The following is a 25,568-nucleotide window of genomic DNA, read 5'->3' as shown; positions in this document are numbered from 1 at the left end:
TAAAGCTAGAAACCCTATGGACATTGTGGGCTTCTATGCTAGGAAAGGATACAATCACCTAACTATTCAAAGAGGGAAGCCAGAAAAGGCCATAAATTACAAAACACACAGATTTGTAATCAGACATAAGTCAAACATCACAAACAAATTATTATCATAAAAAAAAGAACCTATGGACTGGGGCATGGTGGCTCACACTTATAATTCCAGCACTTTGGGAGGCCAAGGCAGGTGGATTACGAGGTCAGGAGTTCGAGACCAGCCTGACCAACATGGTGAAACCCCATCTCTACTGAAAATACAAAAATTAGCCGAGCTGGTGGTGCACACCTGTAATCCCAGCTACTCAGGAGGCTGAGACAGGAGAATTGCTTGAACCCGGGAGGCGGAGGTTGCAGTGAACCAAGATTGCGCCACCGCACTCCAGCCTAGGCAACAGAGTGAGACAGCGTCTCAAACAAACAAAAAACAAAACAAAAAAACCCACTGCATTTTATTAGTACCAGCCATTCTGTAAGATTCCCAACCATCTCACTGAGTCAGTGGCACAAACATGCAGGGACACATACAAACTGGGATAGGGGAGGCTCATTTCTCTCCCACAGGTTTACAATGACCTCTTATGATGCATGCAGTCAAAGCAAAGGAAAATGTGGAGGCCTGTCACCAACTTCCTTCACACATTTGCTAAGGGATATTGCAGAAGCACCTTACAGGTGTTTCAACACAGAAAGCTAGTGAGGAAAATTAATTTCAACAATTTTATCTTATACGTACTCTTGCATAATTTTTGGACCAGAGAACTGGTCTGAAAAATGAACGGATTCAATCTTGTCAGCATAGTGTGTAAGAAAGTGAACCATCTGAAAAAAAGAAAATAATATTTTTTAAAAGCAAGGTTTAATGCATTTCCCTTTTTTTCCTAAAGATATTCACTCTTTGAGATGGTGCAACGGCTCATTCCAGTAATCCCCGCACTTTGGGAGGCAGGTGGATCACTTGAGGCAAGGAGTTTGAGAATGTGAGATCAGCCTGGCCAACACAGTGAAACACCGTCTCTACTAAAAATACAAAAAAATTAGCCGGGCATGGTGGCATGTGCCTGTAACCCCAGCTATCCAAGAGGCTGAGGCACGAGAAGCGTTTGAACCCGGGAGGTGGAGGTTGCCGTGAGCAGAGACCACGCCACTGTACTCCGGTCTGGGCGACAGAGCAACACTCTGTCTCAAAAAAAAAGAAAGAAAAAAAAAAGAAATTCACCTTTCAATCCTTACTTTTATACAATGTCATTCATTAAGACCAAAGCGTGTTCATTGCTTTTTATTTTTTTATTTTTTGTGACAAGGTGTTGCTCTCTTGCCCAGGCTAGAGTGCAGTGGCACAATCATAGCTTACCATAGCCTTAATCTCCTGGGCTCAAGTGATCTTCCTGCCTCAGCCTCCTGAATAGCTGGGACTAAAGGAACACACCACCACACCTGGCTAATTTTTTTATTGTAGAGACAGGGTCTCACTATGTTGCCCAGGCTAGTCCTGAATCCCTGGACTCAAGTGATTCTCCTGCCTCTGCCACCCAAAGTGTTGAGATTACAAGTTTGAACCACAGCGCGCGGACAAGGCTAAAGCTTTTTAAAAATTAAATTTCAATAAGATAGGGAATCTCTTTAGAATTAAAGTAGTACTCCAGGCTGGGTGCAGTGGCCCATGCCTGTAATCGAAGCGCTCTGGGAGGCCAAGGTGGGTGGATCACTTGAGGCCAGGAATTCCAGACCAGCCTGGCCAACACAGCGAAACCCCATCTCTACTAAGAAAAAAAAAAAAAAAAAAAAGTAGTACTCCTTTTTAGTCATACCAATGATTAAGATTCTTTTCGAGCAGCTAAAAATATTTCTCAAAATAATGGTCGAAACAAGAATGAAAGCATAAAGATAACACCTAAAATAATTTCAGGGGATCCTTTATAAACATGTCACCTTGAACTTACATTTATAACCATCTCTGAGTTATCCTGTATTCTTATGATACTAAGATCTGTTACCATTACACAACCAATAGAAAGAAATGGCTCTCTCAGCCAGGCACAATGGTGGGCTCTTGCTGAGGCAGGAGGAACACTTGAGCCCAGAAGTTTGATGCTGCAGTGAGATCTATCAAACACACGAATAGCCACTGCACTCCAGCCTGGGCAACATCTCAAGACCCCATCTTTTTAAAAACAAAGGAGGAGGGCTCTCTACACATCCCTCTTCTCCCACACAAACTGGAGCTCAAAAAAAAAAAAAAAAAAAGACTAAATGACATGACGAAAAAGATTAGAAGCTATATTCCTTTTTCAAAAAAAACCTGAAAGTCATTAGCAATCCCAGGAACAATTTGCTCTTGATTTAGAGAACTTCTTGACTAATCAAATTGTCCTTTTGACAAGCTAATTTATTGCTTAAAGAAGGTATTTTAATATTTGTGTGGGAAAGGAATGTAAAACTAATACATTGCCATAAAATGATGAACTTGTACAATGAGACTTTTAGGGAGAGTGTCCTGTAAATGCGAAGACCTGGCAAATGTATGTCTTCTGTCGCATTTACCTTTGTATCCATCATTCCGTCTGTGACTTCTCCCATCTCTGACAGGATGGCCAAAGAGTCCGGCAGTCCATACTTTGCTCCAGACTTAGGTTTATCACTACAAAACTCACTCTAGAAGAAGAAGTAATTGAAAGTAAGATATGACCTTTTATTATGCAATGAAGCTGAATATGTGTGTGCTAAGGAGACACAGTTCTATGTATATTTGAGTTGGAGCAACCTGACATACCAAATCCTGCATCTCTTTCTGTAGTCGCACCAAGGCTTTCCGTGTGCCAACAGCAAATACGTAGGTATCCATGTCTTCATCATTCATGGTTACTTTTATTTGCTTTTAAAAAAATGTAAAAAACAACAAAATTCACCTGTTAGGTTCTGTGATAGGCAGATTTCTAAATGACCCTTAAGATTCCCTCCCCGCTGGTGCATATACTCTCCCTTTAAGTGATTGGGATTTGCAAATATGATGGAATATTAACCCCATAATCAGGCTGTTTTATGGCAGAAGGTCCCTAATCAGCTGACTGTGAATTAACCAAAAGGGACATTATCTTGGGTGTATCCAACCTAATCAAGCAAATCCTTAAAAGGGACTATAGCCCTACTTGAAGAAGAAAGTCAAAATATGAAAGGGCTTATGGGAAGGTTGGCGGTAGGGGACATATGGTAAATACCTAAGGGTGGCCTTTAGGAACTGAGTGGTTCCCAGTTGACAGCTAGCAAGAAAATAGAGACTACAGTAGTTCGTACCTTTAAGCCTAGCTACCTGGGAGGCTGAGGCATGACTGCTTGATGCCAGGAGTTTGAGACCAGACCCGATCTCTAAAAAAGAAAGAAAAGGCCAGGCATGGTGGCTCACACCTGTAATCCTAGCACTTTAGGAGGCAAAAGGAGGAAGATTGCTTGAGCCCAGGAGTTCAAGACCAGCCTAGGCAACGTAATGGGACACCATCTGTACCAAAAAAAAAAAAAAAGAAAGAAAAATTAGCCAGGCATTGTGATGCATGCCTGTAGTCCCAGCTACTCAAGAGGCTGAGGCAGGAGGATCGATTGAGCCCCAGAAGCTAGAGGCTGTAGTAAGTGATGATTGTGCACTCCATGCTAGGTGACAGAGCAAGACCCTGTCTCAAAAAAAAAAAAATTAAAAAAAAAAAAAGGAAAAGAAAACAGGAACCTACACCCACAAGGAACTGAATTCTGCCAACAACCCAAATGACATTAAGAGGACCCTAAGCTTCAGAGAACTCTAACCTGAATGACATCTTGATTTCAGCCTGTTAAAACCCTAGAGGACCCACTCAATACATGCTGCACTTCTGACCTGCAGAAACTGTAACATAATAAATGAGGGTTGTTTTAAGGTGCTACACTTGGGTAATTTGCTATGTAGTAATAGAACACGAATACACTCAATACTTCACACAGGAGCACTCAAGTCCAAAAATAAAAAATAAACTAAACCTAAATGGAATAATGTGGAATAAACTGAAATATATTTGGTTTTTATCCCAGGTTTCAGGCACAGAGCTCCTAAAGACCTTTGAATTTCCTGAATAACAAGAGTATCTTTTGTTACTTATACTGAGCCCCTTTTAATCACACCTGAGTTTATTCTAATGGGGTGACTTAACATAGACCCTAGTTAGCCTCAGGATGGTGCCGATAACCAGAAAAACCAAGTGCTTAGAGGGTAGAGACCTTCAGCCTTGCCCTTACCTCTGTGAAAGAGAGGGAGGACGAAATTGAGTTCTAAAAAAACTCTTGAACAAGATTTAGAGAGCTTCCAAGCTGGTGAACACATCAACCTGCTGGGAGGGTGGTGTGCTCAGGGAGGGCATGAAAGCTCCGAACGACTCCCAATCCTGTTTCTTCCTGTGTCTTTCTTCCATTTGGCTATTCCTGAGTTTTATCCCTCATAATAAACCAGTAAATATAAGTGTCTTTTCAAGTTCTATGAGCCATTCTAACAAATTATTGGTTGAGAGGGGAGGTCATAGGAACCCCTGATTAATAGTTAGTTGGTCAGAAGTCCAGATGGTAGTATGGGTAACCTGGGACATTCGACTGCATCTGAAGTGGGGCAGTCTTGTGGGGCTGAGCCCTTTAATCTGTAGGATTTGAAGCTAACTCCAGGTAGATAGTGTCAGAACTGAATTGAGGCTGGGCACAGTGGCTCATGCCTGTAATCCCAGCACTTTGGGAGGCCCAGGTAAGAGGATCACTTAAGGATAGGGCAACATGAACTGCCTGGGCAACATAGCAAATCTCGGTCTCTAGAAAAAAAAAAAATTTAAATTTACAAAATTAAAAAGAATTATTATTATTATTGAATTCAATTGTGGGATACCCAGTTGGTATACACAGAATCTGAGAATTGGCTGTTTGTATTGGAAAACAGCCCAGACAAGTAAACAGTTACTAGTACTCTGGGCCAGAAAGATAAAAAATTATAAGCCTAAAAGAGTTTGATATATCTGTTATATTAATTACATCTTTAAATGCTTGGGTGAAATAATTTTTCGTATATGGAAGAAGGAAAATGTTAATATAGGAAAAGAACTGGTAAGATGGCAGCTGTAAAAGAAAACGTTTTCTGCTCTTCCATCGTTGATGGGAAATTACACAAAGCAAACCTTAAACAGAATTCCAAAAAAAGGGGCAAATAAAATATAAAGAGCCACATATTTGTTGAAGCAATTTCTCTTAGCAGGAGGAGAGAGAGAGAGGGAATGAGAACTGAAAATGATTAAAACACTTTTAAAGAATAATTTCTACAAAAAGATGGCTGAGGATACAGCAAACTTTCCTCCTAATAAGATGGCAGTTTGTGGGAGAAACGATGACAGAAATATTAACTGATAGGGTTCTAAATTTTAGTGGACTAAGTCATCATGGCCATGTTAGAAAAACTGAAATAAAAATACAGGTTTACAAGTAAAAATGAGATCTTTAAAATATAACAGTGGGGCTGGGTGCAGTGACTCTTGCCTGTAATCCCAGCACTTTGGGAGGCTGAGGCGGGTGGATCACCTGAGGTCAGAAGTTCGAGACCAGCCTGACCAACACGGCGAAACCCCGTCTCTACTAAAAATACAAAAATTAGCTGGGCATGGTGGCAGGCACCTGTAATCTCAACTACTTGGGAGGCTGAGGCAGGAAAATCACTTGAACCCGGGAGGCAGAGGTTGCACTGAGCCAAGGTCAAGCCATTGCACTCCAGCCTGGGTGATAGAGTGAAACTCTGTCTCCAAAAAAAAAAAAAAACCTCTGCCCGGCCAGCCGCTCCGTCCGGGAGGGAGGTGGGGGGGTCAGCCCCCCGCCCGGCCAGCCGCCCTGTCCGGGAGGGAGGTGGGGGGGGTCAGCCCCCCGCCCGGCCAGCCGCCCCGTCCGGGAGGGAGGTGGGGGGGTCAGCCCACCGCCCAGCTTGCCGCCCTGTCTGGGAGGGAGGTGGGGGGTCAGCCCCCCGCCTGGCCAGCCACCCCGTCCGGGAGGGAGGTGGGGGGGTCAGCCCACCGCCCAGCCTGCCGCCCTGTCCGGGAGGGAGGTGGGGGTTCGGCCCCCCGCCTGGCCAGCCGCCCCATCCGGGAGGTGAGGGGCGCCTCTGCCCGGCCGCCCCTACTGGGAAGTGAGGAGCCCCTCTGCCCGGCCAGCCGCCCCGTCCAGGAGGGAGGTGGGGGTGGTCAGCCCCCTGCCCGGCCAGCTGCCCCGTCCGGGAGGTGAGGGGCACCTCTGCCCGGCCGCCCCTACTGGGAAGTGAGGAGCCCCTCTGCCCGGCCACCACCCCGTCTGGGAGGTGTACCCAACAGCTCATTGAGAACGGGTCATGATGACAATGGCGGTTTTGTGGAATGGAAAGGGGGGAAAGGTGGGGAAAAGATTGAGAAATTGGATGGTTGCCGTGTCTGTGTGGAAAGAGGTAGACATGGGAGACTTTTCATTTTGTTCTGTACTAAGAAAAAATTCTTCTGCCTTGGGATCCTGTTGATCTGTGACCCTACCCCCAACCCTGTGCTCTCTGAAACATGTGCTGTATCCACGCAGGGTTGAATGGATTAAGGGCGGTGCAAGATGTGCTTTGTTAAACAGATGCTTGAAGGCAGCATGCTCGTTAAGAGCCATCACCACTCCCTAATCTCAAGTACCCAGGGACACAAACACTGCGGAAGGCCGCAGGGTCCTCTGCCTAGGAAAACCAGAGAACTTTGTTCACTTGCTTATCTGCCGACCTTCCCTCCACTATTGCCCTGTAACCCTGCCAAATCCCCCTCTGCGAGAAACACCCAAGAATGATCAATAAAAAAAAAAAAAAAAAAAAAAATATATATATATATATATATATATGTATAAATGATTTTCAATCCAATAACATTTCAAAGTACCCAATTTACCTCACTAACAAAGCACTTACTAACCAAATACTATTTCACACTTTCACACATATACATATCTATCTCTTGTTCTATTATAGAAAAGAAAAAAACTGTCTTCTATATTTTTGTTTCTTATAGCAGTTGGAGCCAGCATAATTATTTATTGAAAGAATGAAGAGGCCGGGTGCAGTGGCTCATGCCTGTAATTCCAGCACTCTGGGAGGCCAACACGGGCGGATCACGAGGTCAGGAGATCGAGACCATCCTGGCCAACATGGTGAAACCCCATCTCTACTAAAATACAAAAAATTGGCTGGGAGTGGTGGCGGGCGCCTGTAGTCCCAGCTACTCGGGAGGCTGAGGCAGGAGAATTACTTGAATCCAGGAGGCAGAGATTGCAGTGAGCCGAGATTGCACCACTGCACTCCAGCCTGGCAACAGAGCAAGACTCCGTCTCAAAAAAAAAAAAAAAAAAAAAGAAACAATGAAGAAGGAATGTGGTATTTGTGACAAAGAACACAATTTGCAGATAAACATATTGATTTAATAAAGGAGAGAAGATACACCAAACATAAGGTCCTCAGATCATGACTGGAGCTTATTCGGCCAGAAATGTATTATTTGAAGCAAAACATATTTGAGAAGAAACCCAGCTATCTGCCAAAGATAAAAACATATACAAGGAGCCAAGTTACCCATGAGGGCCATCACCTTTCACAATTGCTTTGCCCTCTATTGTCAAGGCTAACTCCATTGATCTATGTGGTGGCAGAGTATCACCTCTTCCCTACCAAAAGGCCCAGGAAGGCCCCCTGACAATTGCACAGAGTGGAAGATGATGCTCTGTCCAAGGAGAAAAAGGGTCCATTTTTTGTCAAGGGACATAAATTGCCAGAAACTCCAAACACAATCCAGGCAGAAATGGAAAAAGCTCTAGGAAATAATTCAGTTTGGGGCAAGCATGATGGCTCACGTCTCTAATCCCAGCACTTTGGGAGGCCAGAGTGGATGGATCACTTGAGGTCAGGAGTTCGAGACTGGCCTGGCCAACATGGTGAAACCTGACTCTACTAAAAATACAAAAAGTGGCCAGGCGTGGTGGTGGGCGTCTGTAATCTCAGCTACTTGGGAGGCTGAGGCAGGAAAATTGCTTGAATACGGGAGGCAGAGGTTGCAGTGAGCCAAGATCATGCCATTGCACTCCAGCCTGAGCAACAGAGTGAGACTCCATCAAAAAAAAAGAAAGAAATAAAGAAAACAAATAATTCAGTCTGTACACAGAAAACCAGCGGGAAGAATACACACCACTTGATCACTCACTGGCCTCATCATCCGGGCCAGGACATTCAGTAAGTCTTGTCTCTTGAGGAACTGAAAAAAATGAGAGAAGCAAGTAAATCCAACTGCAACTCCTACTTAGTATAAAAAAAGGGCCTTGGAGGAGAATCAAATGCTTCATCAAATATACTTTAAGACACATTTGCCAGTTAGTATAAATATCACTTTTAGACCTCATTTTAAGTCAAACATGAAGGGATAAGATGCTGAATTGGGGGGCTGGGAATCACAGCTGGACAAAATTAAGGGAAGATATATATAGTACAAGAAGTTTCCTACTTACCCTCAGCTGGATAAGCATGCCCTCACAGCACACTCGACCAGAACACCACAGGTTATAGATGTGCTCATTCTCCTGGTTCAACTTTCCTGTGCTTGTGGCTTCTTTGTTAGTTCCATCATCCCCTAGGGGTAAAACCACTTAATGTGACTCAACAGAAAATGTCAAGGCCGGGCCGGGGGTGGTGGCTCACGCCTGTAATCCCAGCACTTTGGGAGGCTGAGGTGGGTGGATCACGAGGTCAGGAGTTCGAGACCAGCCTGGCCAGCATGGTGAAACCCCGTCCCTACTAAAAAAAAAAAAAAAAAAAAAAAATTATAAAAAATTAGCCGGGCATGGTGGCGCGTACCTGTAGTCCCAGCTACTCAGGAGGCTGAGGCAGGAGAATAGCTTGAACCCGGCAGGCGGAGGTTGCAGTGAGCTGAAATCGCACCATTGTACTCCAGCCTGGATGACAGAGCAAGACTCTGTCTCAAAAAAAAAAAAAAAAAAAGGAAACAAGGCCGAATACCTCACGTTCCTCTACCCTGACCACAAAATGATCACAGCTTCAGAGTAGCAATACTTTGCTGTCTTATAGAACTCTGTTTGGACAGGGACTAAAATAGATTAGCACTGTTCGTTTTACTTTTAAAACTATTGTCTGTATTAGAAGAAATACGGATTCTAAGCACATGCTTGTCAGTTTAACGATGATCAGCTTAGAGTATAAGTCTCTCAGAGTACATACAAAATGGGAAAAAAATCAGTTGAAATATCTCTGCCAAAAGTTAAAAACTCCTATGGAGTGAATAAAAAATACCATTAATACAAACTACTCAACAATTCCTCACTATGTCTCCTATGAATTAACTTTAACCAAGCTTTCTTTTCCAATGCAAAATGGTAACTGGGTCTTACTAATGGTATTAAGAGTTGTATTTTAACTCTAGAAAAAAGCTCAAATTCCAATACTTTCTCTCTTCATTTAATTCATTAAGTATACAAAAGAAATTGCTCAACTTCACAAGGGAAAACAGACTGATACACCAAATGAAAACAAGCAAGGGGAAGTAGAAGGAGCCAAAGCTGCTCATTTTATTTTTTTTTTAATTTCCTGGTCAAAACATACTCTGAAATACTATGGTATAGTGGAGACAGGGTGGACTTTGCAAACAGGTAGATAAGTTCTGATATCTTGGTTGCAATTTAACAGCTTAGATAAGTTTTAACATTTCTGCCCTTCAGTTTCCTTCTTAGGAAAACAGCAACTATAGCCAATTGACAGTGTTGTTACAAAAAGTAAATAAAAAACACTGTATGCAAAGTATCTAGCATAATATATAAACACTACTGTGTTGCAGAGCAGGTGGATACATGCTTACTATTAAAGAGAAATAAGGTGCTAAATGCCAAATAGGTGAATGTGAGGTTAGTCCACCTCATTCCCTACATTGCACAACTACAGAGGTTCCTTGAAGTCCTTCAATGTATATTTCAGCAGTGGATCCAAAACTCAAGTGTCAGATTCTAAGGGAATTTTGAGGGACTTTCAATTTCTAAAAGATGAATTGAGAGCATTTATCAAGCTACCTAAAATGTCAAACTTTCTTGGTTTCCGTCAGAATTTTATCAACTTGTTTTGAAAACATCGATTATATTATACTAATCAGAAGCTGTTTAGCAATTTTACTGCTGACTCATGAAAGATGAGAAAATTATTAAATACAATATATTCTTATTTTTAGAAACAGGGTCTCATTCTGTCACCCAGGCTGGAGTGCAGGAGCATGATTCTGTACCACTGCAGCCTCAAACTCCTGAGCTCAATTCTCCCACCTCATCCTCCCAAGTAGTTGGGACCACAGAAGCACACCACTGTGACTGGCCAATTTTTATTTTATTTTATTTGTAGAGACAAGGTCTCACTATGTTGCCCAGACTGGTCTTAAACTCCTGGCCCCAAATAATCCTCCCACCTTGGCCTCCCAAAGCACTGGAATTACACGTGAGCCACCGCACCGGGCCAAAAAACAGGATCCTCGAGGCTGGATGCAGTAGCTCACGTCTGTTATCCCAGCAATTTGGGAGGCCAAGGCAGGCAGATTGCTCGAGCCCAGGAGTTCGAGACCAGCCTGTGCAATATGATGAAACTCTGTCTCTACAAAAAAAATACAAAAATTAGCTGGGTGTGGTAGCATGTGCCTGTAGTCCTGTCTACTCAGAAGGCTAAGATGGAAGGATCTCTTGAACCTGGGAGGTCGAGGCTGCAGTGAACTGTAATCACACCACTGCACACAAGCCTGGGTAACAGAGTGAGACCTTGCCTCAAAAAAATAAAAATAAAAAGGCTGGGTGCGGTGGCTCATGCCTGTAATCCCTGCAATCTGGGAGGCTGAGGTGGGTGGACCATGAGGTCAAGAGATTGAGACCATCCTGGCCAACATGGTGAAACCCCGACTCTACTAAAAATACAGAAATGAGCAGGGCATGGTGGTGCACGCCTGTAGTCCCAGCTACTTGGGAGGCTGAGGCAGAAGAATCGCTTGAACCCAGGAGGTGGAGGTTGCAGTAAGCCAAGATCGTGCCACTGCATTCCAGCCTGGTGACAGAGTGAGACTCCATCTCAAAAATAGTAATAATAATAATAAAATTAAATTAAATTAAAAAAAAAAAAGAGCAGGTGGAATCCTTGAGAGAAAAAACAATGCACCCTCTTTGGTATTCCATGAAAGCAGTTAGATGCTTATACTGAGGGGAATACATCATCATTACCAGATTGTTTTCAAGCAAGAAGCTGGGCTGACATTGGCCTCACTTACCCACTAAAGTAAAGTTGCTCTCCAAAAGCTCCCTATGAGTGTTAAACCAGGCCTGTGCAAGGCGACTGTTTTTATTCTTCCCAATGATGTAATTCATGATATAAGCAAGCAGACCAGTCACCATCAAAATTTCTAGATAATAACTCTCCCAGCTGTTCTGGAGGTGTGCAGGAACCTAAAAAAGCAAAATCATTCCATTAAATGTTGGCTGAGACTGAAGAATGAAATCTACCTCATGGCAGGAAAAATGAGAAAATCCATAAACAGAAGGGATACTTCAGATATCTGTCATTGAATAAGGTTATACTTTGAAAAATAGGTCCATTTTACTTTTCTGGGCTAGCTTTATAAAAGATTCTTTAAGGAAATATAAGGACAATCAAATGGGAGAAAAGCTGGAAAGCCCTTTGTATTACACTTGGTCCTTAATCCCCCAAATAAATTCAATGTACTGTACATCACCAAGGAATAAATTTTACGTATTCCCTGATAAGTAGTAAAACTAGAAGTGCTACAATGATGAATAGGGGTTGCTTCTGTAGGTGTTGAATTTTTTTTTTTTTTGAGACGGAGAGGTGTTGATTTTTATCAGAAAAATTGATGTCAAGCTCTTTCTCAGCTCCCACTATTGCATTAACACCAGCTATACATCATTAATTTTATTTCTGGGATTGATGACAAGACATTTTGTTGTTTAGTTGGGAATTCAGAATCCTGGATACCTACATCAACAATCGTTATTGGGTCTTTATTTTTGCTAGAAGAAGTATCTGGTTTGTCTTCATAACCTTCAAATTCTTCATCATCATATGGTTCACTCTCAGTATCTCCCTCCTACAAAAATGAGGCATCATCTGTTTTCCTCTACAAATGTCACCAGCAGCTGTGTCTCATTTTGTTGGCAACATTTGTTGGGGAAAACAGAACGTGTAAGCAGCAAGCACAGAAAACAGATATTACATGTTTTTAACAAAACGATTGGGTACAAATTTCAGCTTAAAATGAAAAAGTTCTGAAGACCTAATGTGCAGCAGGGTGACTACAGTTAATAATAATGTATTGTAGACTTGAAATCTGCTAAGAGAATAGATTGTAAGTATTCTCACCACACACACACACACACACACACACACACACACGGAGGCATCTATGTTAATTAGCTTGATTGTGGTAAGCACTTCATATTGTATGTATAGGTATACCAAAATACTATGTTGTGCACCTTAAATACATACAATTTTTGTCAGTTACACCTCAATAAAGCTGGGGGGCACCCAAAACACCAAAATGATGAGTCCCCATGCTTTTGATGACAAAGTTCTTTCTTTTTTTTTTTTGAAGACAAGGTCTTGCTCTATCACCCAGGCTGAAGTGCAGTGGCTCAATCTCAGCTCACTGCAACCTCCACCTCCCAGGTTCAAGCGATTCTCCTGGCTCAGCCTCCCAAGTAGCTGACATGACAGGCACACACCATCATGCCCAGCTAATTTTTGTATTTTTAGTAGAGACAGGGTTTCACCATGTTGGCCAGGCTGGTCTCAAACTCCTGACCTCGGGTGATCTGCCTGCCTTGGCCTCCCAAAGTGCTGGGATTACAGGCATGAGCCACCGTGCCCAGCCAATTGCAAAGTTCTAAATAATACAATTCTCACCCACAAACAGTATCTATTCTCTAACCCCTCTTCCAGTCAGGGTTTCAATAGAAGAACACAATTCATTCTGTTAATGTAAAAGGTGGAAACTTACCACAAAACATTTAGAAGAGCTCTACCTAGTGAATGAAAATGAAGACTCCAGACAGTAAAGGTCTCTTGAGCCTGAGGATTAATTTTAATGTTTGGGAAAGGTGCTAGTTACAAATTTTTCCAAGAAATTAATAAAAAGAGCCTCACCTGGGTATCTGCATCTTCAAAATCTCCTTCTTGGTTTTCATCCTGCCCTTCCAACTCCACAGTGGTCTCATCTTCATCATCTTCAGTGATTATGACCCGTTGAGGAGATTCAGTAACAGAGTCTTCCATGACATCCTCAAATTCAGCGAAGTCATTATCATCATACTCTACTATGTCCTCCTCATCCTCAAAATCATCAAACTTGGCTTCAGAGACACTCCCAAACACCAGAAGGACAACACAGAAAGTGTGGAAGGCTTTCATTGCACCTTGAGAAAAAAAGCTTAAAAAAAAAGAGAACCCCAAAATGGATTGCCATTCTATACATACTGATTTATGTATGTATAGAATTTTATAAACAGTAAAAATCTATAAACCTCTCCTGCTTTTCTCTTATTTGGTACTATTAGATTCAGACCACATTATATAAAGAACAATGAAGTAAGGTCAAGAGGCTTGGGTTCTAGTCTGGATCCTGGCACTATATATCTGTAAAATCTTCAACAAGTCATCAAGTCATTTATTTAATTTCTTTTTTTTTGAGACGGAGTTTTGCTCTTGTCGCCCAGGTTGGAGCACAATGGTGTGATCTCGGCTCACTGCAACCTCTGCCTCCTGGGTTCAAGCGATTCTCCTGCCTCAGCCTCCCGAGTAGCTGGGATTACAGGCATGTGCCACCACGCCTGGCTAATTTTTGTATTTTTAGTAGAGATGGGGTTTCACCATGTTGGCCAGGCTAGTTGTGAACTCCTGACCTCAGGGTGATCCACCTGTCTCGGCCTCCCAAAGTGCTGGGATTACAGGTGTGAGCCACTGTGCCCAGCCCAAGTCATTTAATTTCTTTAGGTTGGGTTTTCTAAAACTCTGTCCATTTACATAGAGTATTCAATAAGCATTTTTTGAGGGCCTATTAAAAAGCTTTCTATAGAAAATGAGAAGGAGGTAAAAATGAAGGAATAAGATGTAGCTATTTATCTGTTAGTGGTAACAAGAATAATCCATGAATAAAAAAGCCATTCACCCTTAGATTGATTTGTGTTCATGCATGAACATAATTATCATAAGAGCAAACACTTAAATCACTATGTGCTAGACACTGTTCCAAAGACTTTACAAAGAGCAACTAATTTAATCCTCATAACAACCCTCTAACGAAAGCTGCAACATTAACATCCCCATTTCACTAATAAGGAAAATGGGGCAGAGAGATGCTAAGTAGTACAACTACCAAGTGACAAAGAGCTGTGATTTAATCCCAGAGTTTTGCCTCCAGAGTCCATGCTATGAACCACTTCTCAGGCTGCTTCTCAAATGTGGTAGGTGGCTGTGCTTTCATATTACTTGCTTAGAAGCAGTAATTTTTTGCTAACCAATTGTTCTTAGTGTGTATGATGGAATTCAATGTATCATCATTTTATAGCTTTTTGAAGAACATTAAGTTTTCTAATACGTGAAAAAAGCTTCTGCATTAACAAATATAATGATATCATATCTGTGACAAAATATGTGCCAAATTATATGAAAACATGGAGGACAATGTAACCATTTTACCAAATAGGTAAGGCTTTACAAAAAAAAAAAGTGGGGAAACCATTTGAGCTGAAATTTGAAAAGTATATTTCAACCATCAAACCCATTTAGGCTGTATTTCCAGTCCTGTCCCTCATTTAAACACCAGCCCTATGTCATAACTCACTGTAACCTTGAAGACATATCTGTTTTGATGCCCTACAAATTTTTCGTGTATCTAATAAGATAGTAAATATTTTAGGCTTTATGGGGTACATACTGGTCTCTGCTGCATATTGTTCTTTTTTAAAAAAAAACTTTAAAACAATATAAAGACCATTCTTACTTCACAGGCTTCCCCTCAGGCTGACCCAATCCCTGCCTATAGTCATCTCAAAATCATCATGTATCTGAATTTCTCTATTCGTATATTAATATCAATCACATTTTTCCAGTCTTGCTTGTTGAAAAGAACAAGATATCTAATATTTTGCCTTCTTTTTCCTTTGAAATCTATCAGCCATCAAATCCTGGTGTTTCCTTCTTTGATTCCTACAGCCACTACAATCCAAGTTACCCTCACCTGCTGAAGAGCCACCATATTATTTTAAATGGTATCGTCTTAATGCTCTCCCCACTCCCTACTTTTCCTCCTTAAAAACCACCAGCATCTTTCTAAAACAGAACTTTTGTTACATATAAGGATTCAATAATCATCAAAGGCTAACCAATTATTGCAAAGTAATATAAAAACTCCTTTGGCATTCACTGCTTTTCACAATGATCCTACTGTAATTAAATGTACCTTCACTAAGCATATCGCCACAGTAGGTACTATGCCAAGATAAAGCACAATTCCTGAACTGAACATAAATTTGCACAGGAATTCAGCTTCAAGGACATGTGCTACAATATTATTTATGATGGTGAAATTTGGTTAAACTCTTTGGTTAAACTATGGATGTATCGAAAACCAAAGCTACTGTTGTCCATTAAAAATTGTTACATAGGGTGGTGGCTCTCCCCTGTAATCCCAGCACTGTGGGAGACTGGGGTGAGTGAACTGCTCGAGCCCAAGAGTTGGAGACCAGCCTTGGCAACATGGCGAAAACCCACCTCTACAAACAAAATAGAAAAATTAGCTGGGTTTGGTGGCATGTGCCTGTAGTCCCAGCTACTCGGGGGACTGAAGTGGGAAAATTGCTTGAGCTCACGAGGCTGGCCGAGGCTGCAGTGAACTGTGATCATGCTAATGCATTCCAGCCTGGGTGACAGTGAAACACATGCCTCAAAACAAAACACAAATAACAAAAGAAAAACCCCCAAGTAATTAAAAAAAAATTGTTACACAGCCTGGGCAAGATAGTGAGACTTCCCCACTACAAAAAAGCTTTTAAAAATTAGCCAAGTCTCACGCTCATTCCTGTAATCCCAGCAGTTTGGGAGGCCAAGGTAGGCAGATCACTTGAGGTCAGGAGTTTGAGACCAGCCTGGCCAACATGGTAAAACCCTGTCTCTACTAAAAATATTTTAAAAATCAGCCAGCGTGTGGCGTGACTTGTAATCCCAGCTACTTGGGAGGCTGAGGTATGAGAATCACTTGAACCTGGGAGGCAGAGGTTGCTGTGAGCTGAGATTGCACCACTGCACTCTAGCCCGGGTGACACAGGGAGACTCTGTCTCAAAAAAAAAAAAAAAAAATTAGCCAAGTCTGGTGGTGTGCACCTGTAGTCCAGCTATTCTGGTGGCTGAGGTGGGAGAATCACCTGAGCCCAGGAGGTTGAGGCTTCAGTGAGCCATGACTGCGCCACTGCACTACAGCCTGGGCAACAGAGCAAGGCTGTCTAAAAGAAAAAAAAAAACCAAAATGTTACAAATGAAGTCGAAACCCAGATCATTTTAGAAGCAAATGCACATAAAGAAAAAGGTTTGGCTGTGTGCGATGGCTCACACCTGTAATCCCAGCACTTTGGGAGGCTGAGGTGGGCAGATCACCTGAGGTCAGGAGTTTGAGGCCAGCCTGACCAACATGGTGAAACCTCGTCTTTGCTAAAAATACAAAAATTAGCCGGGCATGGTGACAGGCGCCTGTAATCCCAGCTACTTGGGAGGCTGAGGCAGGAGGATCGCTTGAATCAGGAGGTGGAGGTTGCAGTGAGCCGAGACAGTGCCATTGCAGTCCAGCCTGGGCAACAAGAGTGAAACTCCATCTCAAAAAAAAAAAAAAAGAAAAGAAAAGAAAAAGAAAACAAAAAAGTTTAACAGGGATGTCAAATTTTTTGGTTTCCCTGAGCCACAACGGAAGAAGAATAATTGTCTTGGGCCATACATAAAATACACTAACACTAATGATAGCCAATAAGCTAAAAAATATCTCATAATGTTTTAAGAAAGTTTACGAATTTGTGTTAGGCCACATTCAAAGCTGTCCTGGGTCACATGCGGCCTGCAGGCCATGGGTTGGACAAGCTTGGTTTAGAAAAACATACATTTACATACAAATATTAGTTAGCTTGTATGGTAGAATTCTGGATATTTTGTCTTTATTTTTCCTTCTTTTTTTTGAGGCAGAGTCTCACTCTGTAGCCCAGGTTGGAGTGTAGTGGCGTGATCTTGGGTCACTGCAACCTCTGCCTCCTGGGTTCAAGCGATTCTTCTGTCTCAGCCTCCTGAGTAGCTGGGTTATAGGCGCTCACCATCATGCTTGGCTAATTTTTTTTGTAGTTTAAGTACAGATGGGGTTTCACCATGTTGGCCAGGTTGGTCTCGAACTCCTGACCTCAGGTGATCCACCTGCCTCGGCCTCCCAAAGTGCTGGGATTACAGGCATTTACAGTTATGAGCCACCGTGCCCGGCCTAATTTTTTTTTTTTTTCTGTAGTGTACTTTTGTCACTAGAGAAGAGACATTGCAGACTGCGGAACAGGTTTGGCATGGAGGCCTGAAATAGCATATTTTAGGAGCCTGGTATGATAGGACATCGGGTTTGTAGACTCAAGTGGGAGAAAGGAGGCTGGAAACGCCCTCAGGGGCCAGGTCATGATGAAATCATTACTGGCAACTGCAGGGAAGTGGTAAGGATGGAAGCCATAATGCAAGGAATTGAGTATTAATGGAAGTGAGAGTATGGCAAAGGGAAATATGTACTACTCTTTCAAGGTGCTCTGAGATGGAGAATATTCCAAATCTCATTTATAGCACTGAAACTTCTTAAAGAAAACAGTTTAATATCGAAGGTTATTGTCGAATGCCTTGCAATCCATGGATGCTCAAGAAATTAAATGCTCTTAAAGGCTGGGCGCAGTGACTCACACCTGTAATCCCAGCACTTTAGGAGGCCAATACGGGCAGATCAGCGGAGGTCAGGAGTTCGAGACCAGCCTGGCCAACATGGTGAAATCCCATCTCGACTAAAAATACCAAAAAATTAGCCAGGCATGGTGGCACACACCTGTAATCCCAGCTACTTGGGAGGCTGAGGCAGGAAAATTGCTTAAACTTGGTAGGCGGAGATTGCAGTGAGCCAAGATCATGCCACTGCACTCCAGCCTGGGTGACAGAGCGAGACTGTGTCAAAAAAAAAAAAAAAAAAAAAAGAAAGGAAGGAAGGAAGGAAGAAAGAAAGAAAGAAATTAAATGTTCTTAGAATTAAAGTTCATAAAATTTGAAAGGTACAAATGATTTTGAGAAATGCCATAAAGGATAGGCCAACAGTACAGTAGGCCCTATCCGTGGGTTCCACATCTGTGGATTCAACCAACCACAGATGGAACAGATTTGGAGGCAAGAACAATTAAAAAAAATACAATTAAATTAGGCATTATAAGTAATCTAGAGATAATTATATAGTGTATATACATATATATATATAAGTATATGGTAGGAGGTGCATAGGTTATATGTAAATACTACAGCATTTTACATAAGGGACTTGAGTATCCATGGATTTTGGTATTCTCAAGGGGTCCTGGAACCAATCCCCCACAGATATCAAGGGAGGACTAAACATCCTTTTTATACTAGTTGATCCTTCAGGTTAGCATCAAGGGACAATCTATGGGAAAGCATGCCACTTTGTCAATGCCAGCCTCAAAGAGCTATGGGATGTGTCTCTAAACATCCCTAGCTTCCTTTAACCATCTTTAGTTACTAATGAGTGTTTTTAAACTCTGGAATGTATATTTTCCACTTCCACTAGTCCTAAGGGTCTTCAGTCCTCTAAATTACTACCTGTTAAAGTTTCTCTTCTAGTTTTTCTAGGCTTTCCCTCTAGTTCTCATGTTGTGATATTTGGTCAAAAGTGGAAGAAATATAGAAAAACAGCACATACTTCGGTGAAATTAGACTTGGTTTAAAATGTCAGCTCTAGGCCAGGCATGGTGGTCCACGTCTGTAATCCCAGCGCTTTGGGAGGCCGAGGTGGGTGGATCATTTGAGGTCAGGAGTTCGAGACCAGCTTGGCCAAAATAGTGAAACCCCACCTCTACTAAAAATACAAAAATTAGCCGGGCGTGGTGGCAGGCACCTGTAATCCCAGCTACTCGGGACGCTAAGGCAGGAGAATCGCTTGAACCCGAGAGATGGAGGTTGTAGTGAGCCAAGATTGCGCCACTGCACTCCAGCCTGGGCAACAGGGTGAGACTCTTGTCTCAAAAAAATAAATAAATAATAAAATAAAATGTCAGCTCTACCATTTACCAGCAATATGACCTTAGCCTAATTACTTAAAATTCCCTGTTCTCCACATACAAAAAAGGGATACCATTTGCTACTTGCCTCTTAGGGCTGCAGTGGGTATTACGGGAGATATGTACCAAGGTTTTTTTTGTTTTTTTTTTTTTTTTTTTTTTGAGACGGAGTCTGACTCTGTCGCCCAGGCTGGAGTGCAGTGGCATGATCTCGGCTCACCGCAAGCTCCGCCTCCCGGGTTCACGCCATTCTTCTGCCTCAGCCTCCCAGGTAGCTGGGACTACAGGCGCTCGCCACCACGCCGTGCTAATTTTTTGTATTTTTAGTAGAGATGGCGTTTCACTGTGTTAGCCAGGATGGTCTCGATCTCCTGACCTCGTGATCCACCCGTCTCGGCCTCCCAAAGTGCTGGGATTACAGACGTGGGCCACCGCGCCCAGCCTCCTTTTCAAATCCTACTCTTAAAACTTTTTTTTCAAATAGAAGCAACTAAAAGTTAACACCGGAACAGTCAACTCGATTAACAGCCTGCCAAAAGATCCGATCATTTCAAATAGAATTTCCAATTAGAATATTCACATCATAGAAACACTTCTGAGATAACTCAGCAATATAATGGAGATCCTTCAAGGTTATTTAGGTTACAATCATCCAAGCCATTTTTACCTTGGCTTTCCCTCTTAGAAGTCTCCGCTGCACCTGTCAACTCAGTTCTCAAATGCACAAGTCCTTGCCAGACCACCCAGCCTCTATGACTCCTGAAGCAAGCAACACAGGACCGAGGAAAATTCACAAAAGCGCTAACAAGTCTGGTTTGATTATTTTCTGCAAGCTCATCCAATAGTTCCTCAGCGACTGAGTCTAGACTTGAGGAAAGAGGACTGAGTGAGGCCATCATTCCTTGTTGTCATTTTAGATTAAGCCTTTCTGACAATGGCCAAAACGAGTATTCTGGAAATCATGCAGACTTTCCTCTGTCTCTTTATATGTGTTGGATACAAACACGTTTCATTTTAGAAACCTCCAGAAGAGACTGGCCACAGAGGTTTTTGCTTCTATTAAACCCCTTTGCCTAGTTTCTCCCCACCCAAGAGAATCAATACATCCTAATGTCATCCTCCGGCACACACTGTACATTTCCTCTAACTCTGCCCTTTTGGCTATCATTTGCTCACAGCTCCGTGGGAAAGTTCCCCCAAACCATTACAATTATCTCAACCGGACCGGGCTACAGGCCAAGCAACTCGGAGTCACCGCTCGGCCTGGCCCGGCCCCTTCGACGAGCGCGTCCTGGCCCGCTCCTTACCTGTGGCCGAAGCCGAAACCCGGCCCAGCGCTCTGCGTCCGACACCCCTGCCCCGCCTGCCCCTCGGCCTGGCCGCCGCCTCCGCGATCGCAGCGGTTTTACTGCCCCGGATGCCTCTAGGACGCAGCCAGAACCGTAGCTCAGTCACTCCGCGCCTCTCTTCACGTAGCCTCCGCCGTCCGTTACGTAGAATGCGAGAGGCTCGTCAGCGCCTGCGCGCAGCCTGCGGGGCGGGACGCAACCCCGGGGAAGGCGCGAGACCTCCCTCTCCCCCGCCCGGCTGAGGCGAGGTGGGGCTTCTGGGAAAATTACATAATCCCCGCCCCTGGGCCGGAACTGCCCTCGCCTATCCCAATCCTCCTACCTAGGATTCCGTCAAGTTGACGTCACACGGAACCGGTGCTCCGGAAGCTAAAGGCGGCCATGCTGTGTGGGACCACGTGGCCAGAGGCAAGAGTGTCGCTCTAGTAGTATATGCAACAGTTTAAACTATAGGCATGTTCATGTAAATATGGTTTCTGCCCAACCCGTTTTCTCTTGGGATTTTTGGCTAGCCCCTTGACGTCACTTTTTCTTCATTCGCAGACCCACTTTCTAGATGGGTCATGAACACTGTCCACCCAACTGCATTTTCCCGTCGGAGTATCTGAGGAGCCTGTGAGGCGTTCTGGAGCTTTAGTTCAGGCGCCTTCCGGGAGCCGTAGCCCCGGCCCCGCCCTTCTGCCCGCGCGTTCCTCACTGCGCATGTCGCGTTTTTGTTCCCCTCCCCCCTTCAGCAACGGACCGTGAGGCGGTGGCGGTGGTGGCGGTGGTGGCGGTGGTGGCGGTGGCGGCGGCGGCGAAGGGGGCGGAGAGGAAGGAGCGCGGCGGGACCGGGCCGGGACAGCGCGTACTTTGGGTTCCGGGATTCGCTCCGCGCCCGCGGTTGTAGCAGCTGCCGCTGCAGCCATAGCAGCAGGTTTGTGCGTGGGGGTTCTGGACGCAAGGCCGCCAGTCCTTGGGGGCACTGGAGGCAACTGCTGGGCCTAGCGAGGGCGGAGGAACCGCGGCCTCGCTTAACAAAGAGTCAGCAGAGCCTCGGGGCACCGGCGGCCGGGGTGCCGGGAAGGGGTGGGAGTGCGGGCTGAGGCCTCTAGGGTTCCTTCCTAGCCTCGTCGCGCTCCCACAGCTCCCGCTTCCCTCACAAGTCTTACCGAGGCCCAGTTGGCGGCTTTCCGGAGGCGGCGCCCCCTCGCCTGGGAAAGGGATTTGCAGGGTGCCCGGCTCCAGGGCAGGAATAGCGCGGGGAGAATTCTGACCCAAGGAGGCAGCGCTTGGGAGATGCAGGCCTCCGAATTTGGGGTCCTGATAGGCAAAAGCTGCCGAATGAGAGGAGTGAAAAGATACAGGCGATGATCTTTGTGCAGCCTTGAGTAGGTCGATTATTAGCATCACTGTAGTCACACAAACTTTTTTGCGGCCTACTTGAGAGTCTATCTGATGTGAATAAATAATTTATATGGAATTGCAAACATATGCATCAAAAACAGGAGAAGCCGTCGAGAGTTTTGGGGAATTACAGTCTCATCACTGAGAATTTCCCTCTTGCCCCCACTCCTATAGGCAGTTATCCAATTTCTTGTGGCTTCCCTGTGTTTTCTTTTTGTCAATGATGTTTCTATGTCTGTCCTCCCTCGTATACACACCCAGGACTTCCTCAAGGGCAGGGACTATGTCTTAAGTCACTTTGCAGAGCCAAGCTCATTTCTGGCACATAAGAGGTGAGCAATGAGTGTTTCGTACAAAAATTAATGTTTATATTTTGACAGCTGGGAAAAGAAAATATATCTTCCTGTATCTGGAAGAAGCATTGTGTAGCCTAATGTGCAATTCGTTCATTCAAGGGGTATTTTTATTGGTGCCTATTCTCTAGCGCCGTTCTAGGTGATAGGGATAGGTGTTAGACCCCTGCCTTTGGGAAGCTTAACTTTCTAGTAGCGGGAGGAGAGGCAAACAGATACATATATTATACTGAATGTTAGAAGATGATCAGTATCTTAGGAAAAAGAAAGCTGGAAAGGGGGTTGGGGAGGTGGTGGTGTTGGAATTTGCAATAAAGTGGTCAGGGAAGTCCATACAGACAAGCTGATATTTAAGCGGACTAGAAGGTGGAGTGAGCCTATGTTTATCTGGGGAAAGGAACGTTCCAAGCTAGAGAATAACAAACATAAAAGCCTTGAGGAGGACAAAGCTGGCCCGTTAAGAGTGTGAAGACCAACGCGTTTGGAGCACTGTGAGCTGAGGGAGTATTAGGAGATAAGGTCAGGGAAGAATTGGGGGAAGGGAGTGAGCGGAACAACCAAAGCCTTTTAGGCTGTTACTTAGGAAGGATCTGAGGGTTTCGATCAGAGGAATGATAATATCTGATTTATATTGTAACAATTTAATATAAGAGAGGAGTGCAGTTATTTAAATTTGTTTTGTTACATTGATAGTCATATAATCAGCTCTTAGTTGCTTTAAGCTGACAGGAGAAGGGATGCTTCTAAAATAACCATAACCTAGCATTTTCTTGTATTTGGTTTAGAAGAATGTGATTACGTTCTTGAGTTTTTATATAGATTCTTATCAAAGAACTGACCTGTATATAGTGTGTGAGGTACTCTCAAAGTATATGTAGAGTAGATGCTAATCACTGTCACTAGAACTCTTCCTTCCACCTCCAAAAATACAAGTGATAAAGTAATGTGGCTTATATAATCAGTTGTTTTTAGTCCACTATATTTAAAGTCATTTAGATCATATCTTATTTTCCACCATTGCCGAAAACACAAACTAGCTAAATTGTCTTCCTTTATAAGTGTGTTCCACATTTATTCTCACTTCCTAGCCTTTGCTAGTTCAGTCTTTCTCCCTGGAATGTCTTCGTCTGCACGTCTCTACCCAGCTTTCACCTTTCTGTGCCTAGCCTGGCTTCTGACTCTGTTATGACACTTGCCCTTGCTTGTTAGCTCATGGTGATCTCTGACATCTTCAGTGTTCTTGTGGCACTTATGTATGAAATACCTGAGTTGAAAGAAGTCTGATAGTCTCAATTTACCGATGAAGAAATTGGTTCTTCAGAAATAATGTAATAATGAAAAACACGATGGTAGCTGACATATTGAACAAGTACATTTTTGTGTATGAACTTAATTTTTCACGCCAACTCTTGAGATAGGTGATAGTCTCATCTTTTTTTTTTTTTTTGAGATGGTGTCTGGCTGTGTTGCCCAGGCTGGTCTTGAACTCCTGGGCTCAAGTAATCTGCCTGCCTCAGCCTCCCAGAGTGCTGGGATTACAGGTGTGAGCCACCACACACAGCCTCTTACCATTTTTTATAGATGAGGAAACTGAACCCAGAGAAGCTAAATAACTTCCCTGAGGTTCATATCAAGTTAGTAGCAAAGATAGTTTACACCTAGCCTGTGCTACTTTACTATTCTGTTAAGATTTCCTAGGAAACCACCGTGTTTTATTTATTTTTTAGAGACTGTTTTGCTGTGTTGCCCAGGTTGGAGTGCAGTGGTCCAGTCAGCTCATTGTAACCTGGAACTCCTGGGTTCAAGCAATCCTCTTGCCTCAGCCTCCTGAGCCGCTAGGACTACAGGCGTGTGCCACCATGCCTGGCTAATTTTTTTAATTTTTTTGTAAAGACAGGGTTTTATTGTGTTGCCCAGGCTGGTCTCAAACTCCTGGCCTTAAGTGATCCTCCCACCTTGGCCTCCCAAAGGGCGAGGATTACAGGTGTGAGCCACCTTGCCCAGCCAGCCATAGGATTTAGTGCCTAGAACCATACCAAATAGGACTTGATGCCATCTTGACTATTTCTCCTCAGCCTAGTTGTAGATCTCCTTTAGTCTTTTACATATTGAATAAATGAGTATCTAATATTGAAAACATGCTATAAGAGAAAAGTGAATAAGCCTGTTTCTTCAACTATGAATCCTATAATATGGAGTTGGACTGGAAAGGGAGTTTGAGGAAGGAGATGCCATTTCTTTTTCTTTCTTTTTTTTTTTTTTTGAGACGGAGTCTCACTCTGTCGCCCAGGCTGGAGTGCAGTGGCGTGATCTCGGCTCACTGCAAGCTCCGTCTCCTGGGTTCAATTGATTCTCCTGCCTCAGCCTCTGGAGTAGCTGGGACTACAGGTGCCCACTACCACGCCTGGCTAATTTTTGTGTATTTTTAGTAGAGATGGGGTTTCAGCATGTTAGCCAGGATTGTCTCGATCTCCTGACCTCGTGATCCACCCGTCTCGGCCTCCCAAAGTGCTGAGATTACAGGCGTGAGCCACCGTGCCCAGCCAGGAGATGCCATTTCTTTGGGGATATCATATTCATGTCCTTAGGAGTTGGTATTTGAGATATGCTTTGAAGGATAGGACTTTGGTAGGTACTCACAGTTTATAGGAAAGAGATTTGATGTGAAGGGGATCCAGTTAGAGGGAAGAGGATTCACTAGAGTGCTTGTTTTCCTGGAAAACTGAGTACGTGTGGAGAGACCCTGGGAAATATGAATGGTAAAGTAGTTTGATGCCACAATGGAGGGTCTCATTCCAGCATGATTAACTGTGGAGAGCTATGGAATTGAGGAGAGTGACATAATCAGAAATGTGTGTTCTGGAAGAACCTGGAAAGGGTTTTCGATAAGCATCTGAATACTGACCTCCCTTCTGTGAGACTTTTTCTGGTTCTACAGTATTAACACACACTATGCTACTCTACCAAAGGAGGTAAAACTTGCTTTTCTCTTTTCACTGTGTGTCTCGCTATTACTT

General features: G+C 43.6%; 2 protein-coding genes across 3 annotated transcripts in view; one reads left to right on the top strand and one right to left on the bottom strand.

Moving 5' to 3' along the window:
* CCDC47 (coiled-coil domain containing 47) overlaps positions 1–21,195 on the bottom strand; it is a 29,584-nt gene extending 8,389 nt beyond the window's left edge. The window contains exons 1-9 of the mRNA XM_004041175.5: positions 20,771–21,195; positions 13,267–13,549; positions 12,101–12,208; positions 11,375–11,549; positions 8,577–8,698; positions 8,261–8,326; positions 2,815–2,916; positions 2,586–2,696; positions 778–863 (exon numbers count right to left, since the gene is read on the bottom strand). Coding sequence (XP_004041223.1) covers positions 778–863; positions 2,586–2,696; positions 2,815–2,916; positions 8,261–8,326; positions 8,577–8,698; positions 11,375–11,549; positions 12,101–12,208; positions 13,267–13,530 — 1,034 coding nt within the window. The 5' untranslated portion in view covers positions 13,531–13,549; positions 20,771–21,195. The remainder of the gene's footprint in view (positions 1–777; positions 864–2,585; positions 2,697–2,814; positions 2,917–8,260; positions 8,327–8,576; positions 8,699–11,374; positions 11,550–12,100; positions 12,209–13,266; positions 13,550–20,770) is intronic.
* DDX42 (DEAD-box helicase 42) overlaps positions 20,981–25,568 on the top strand; it is a 48,541-nt gene continuing 43,953 nt past the window's right edge. Inside the window, exon 1 of one of the 2 annotated variants that reach the window (XM_055386856.2) lies at positions 20,981–21,220. The gene's annotated coding sequence lies outside the window, so the exon portion shown is untranslated. The other variant, XM_004041169.5, reaches the window with a different exon arrangement.

Source organism: Gorilla gorilla, chromosome 4, assembly GCF_029281585.2.
Source record: "Gorilla gorilla gorilla isolate KB3781 chromosome 4, NHGRI_mGorGor1-v2.1_pri, whole genome shotgun sequence".
NCBI classification, from domain to species: Eukaryota; Metazoa; Chordata; class Mammalia; order Primates; family Hominidae; genus Gorilla; species Gorilla gorilla.
The sequence above is the reverse complement of the archived record's forward strand: the minus strand, read 5'-3'. Positions and strand labels throughout refer to the sequence as shown.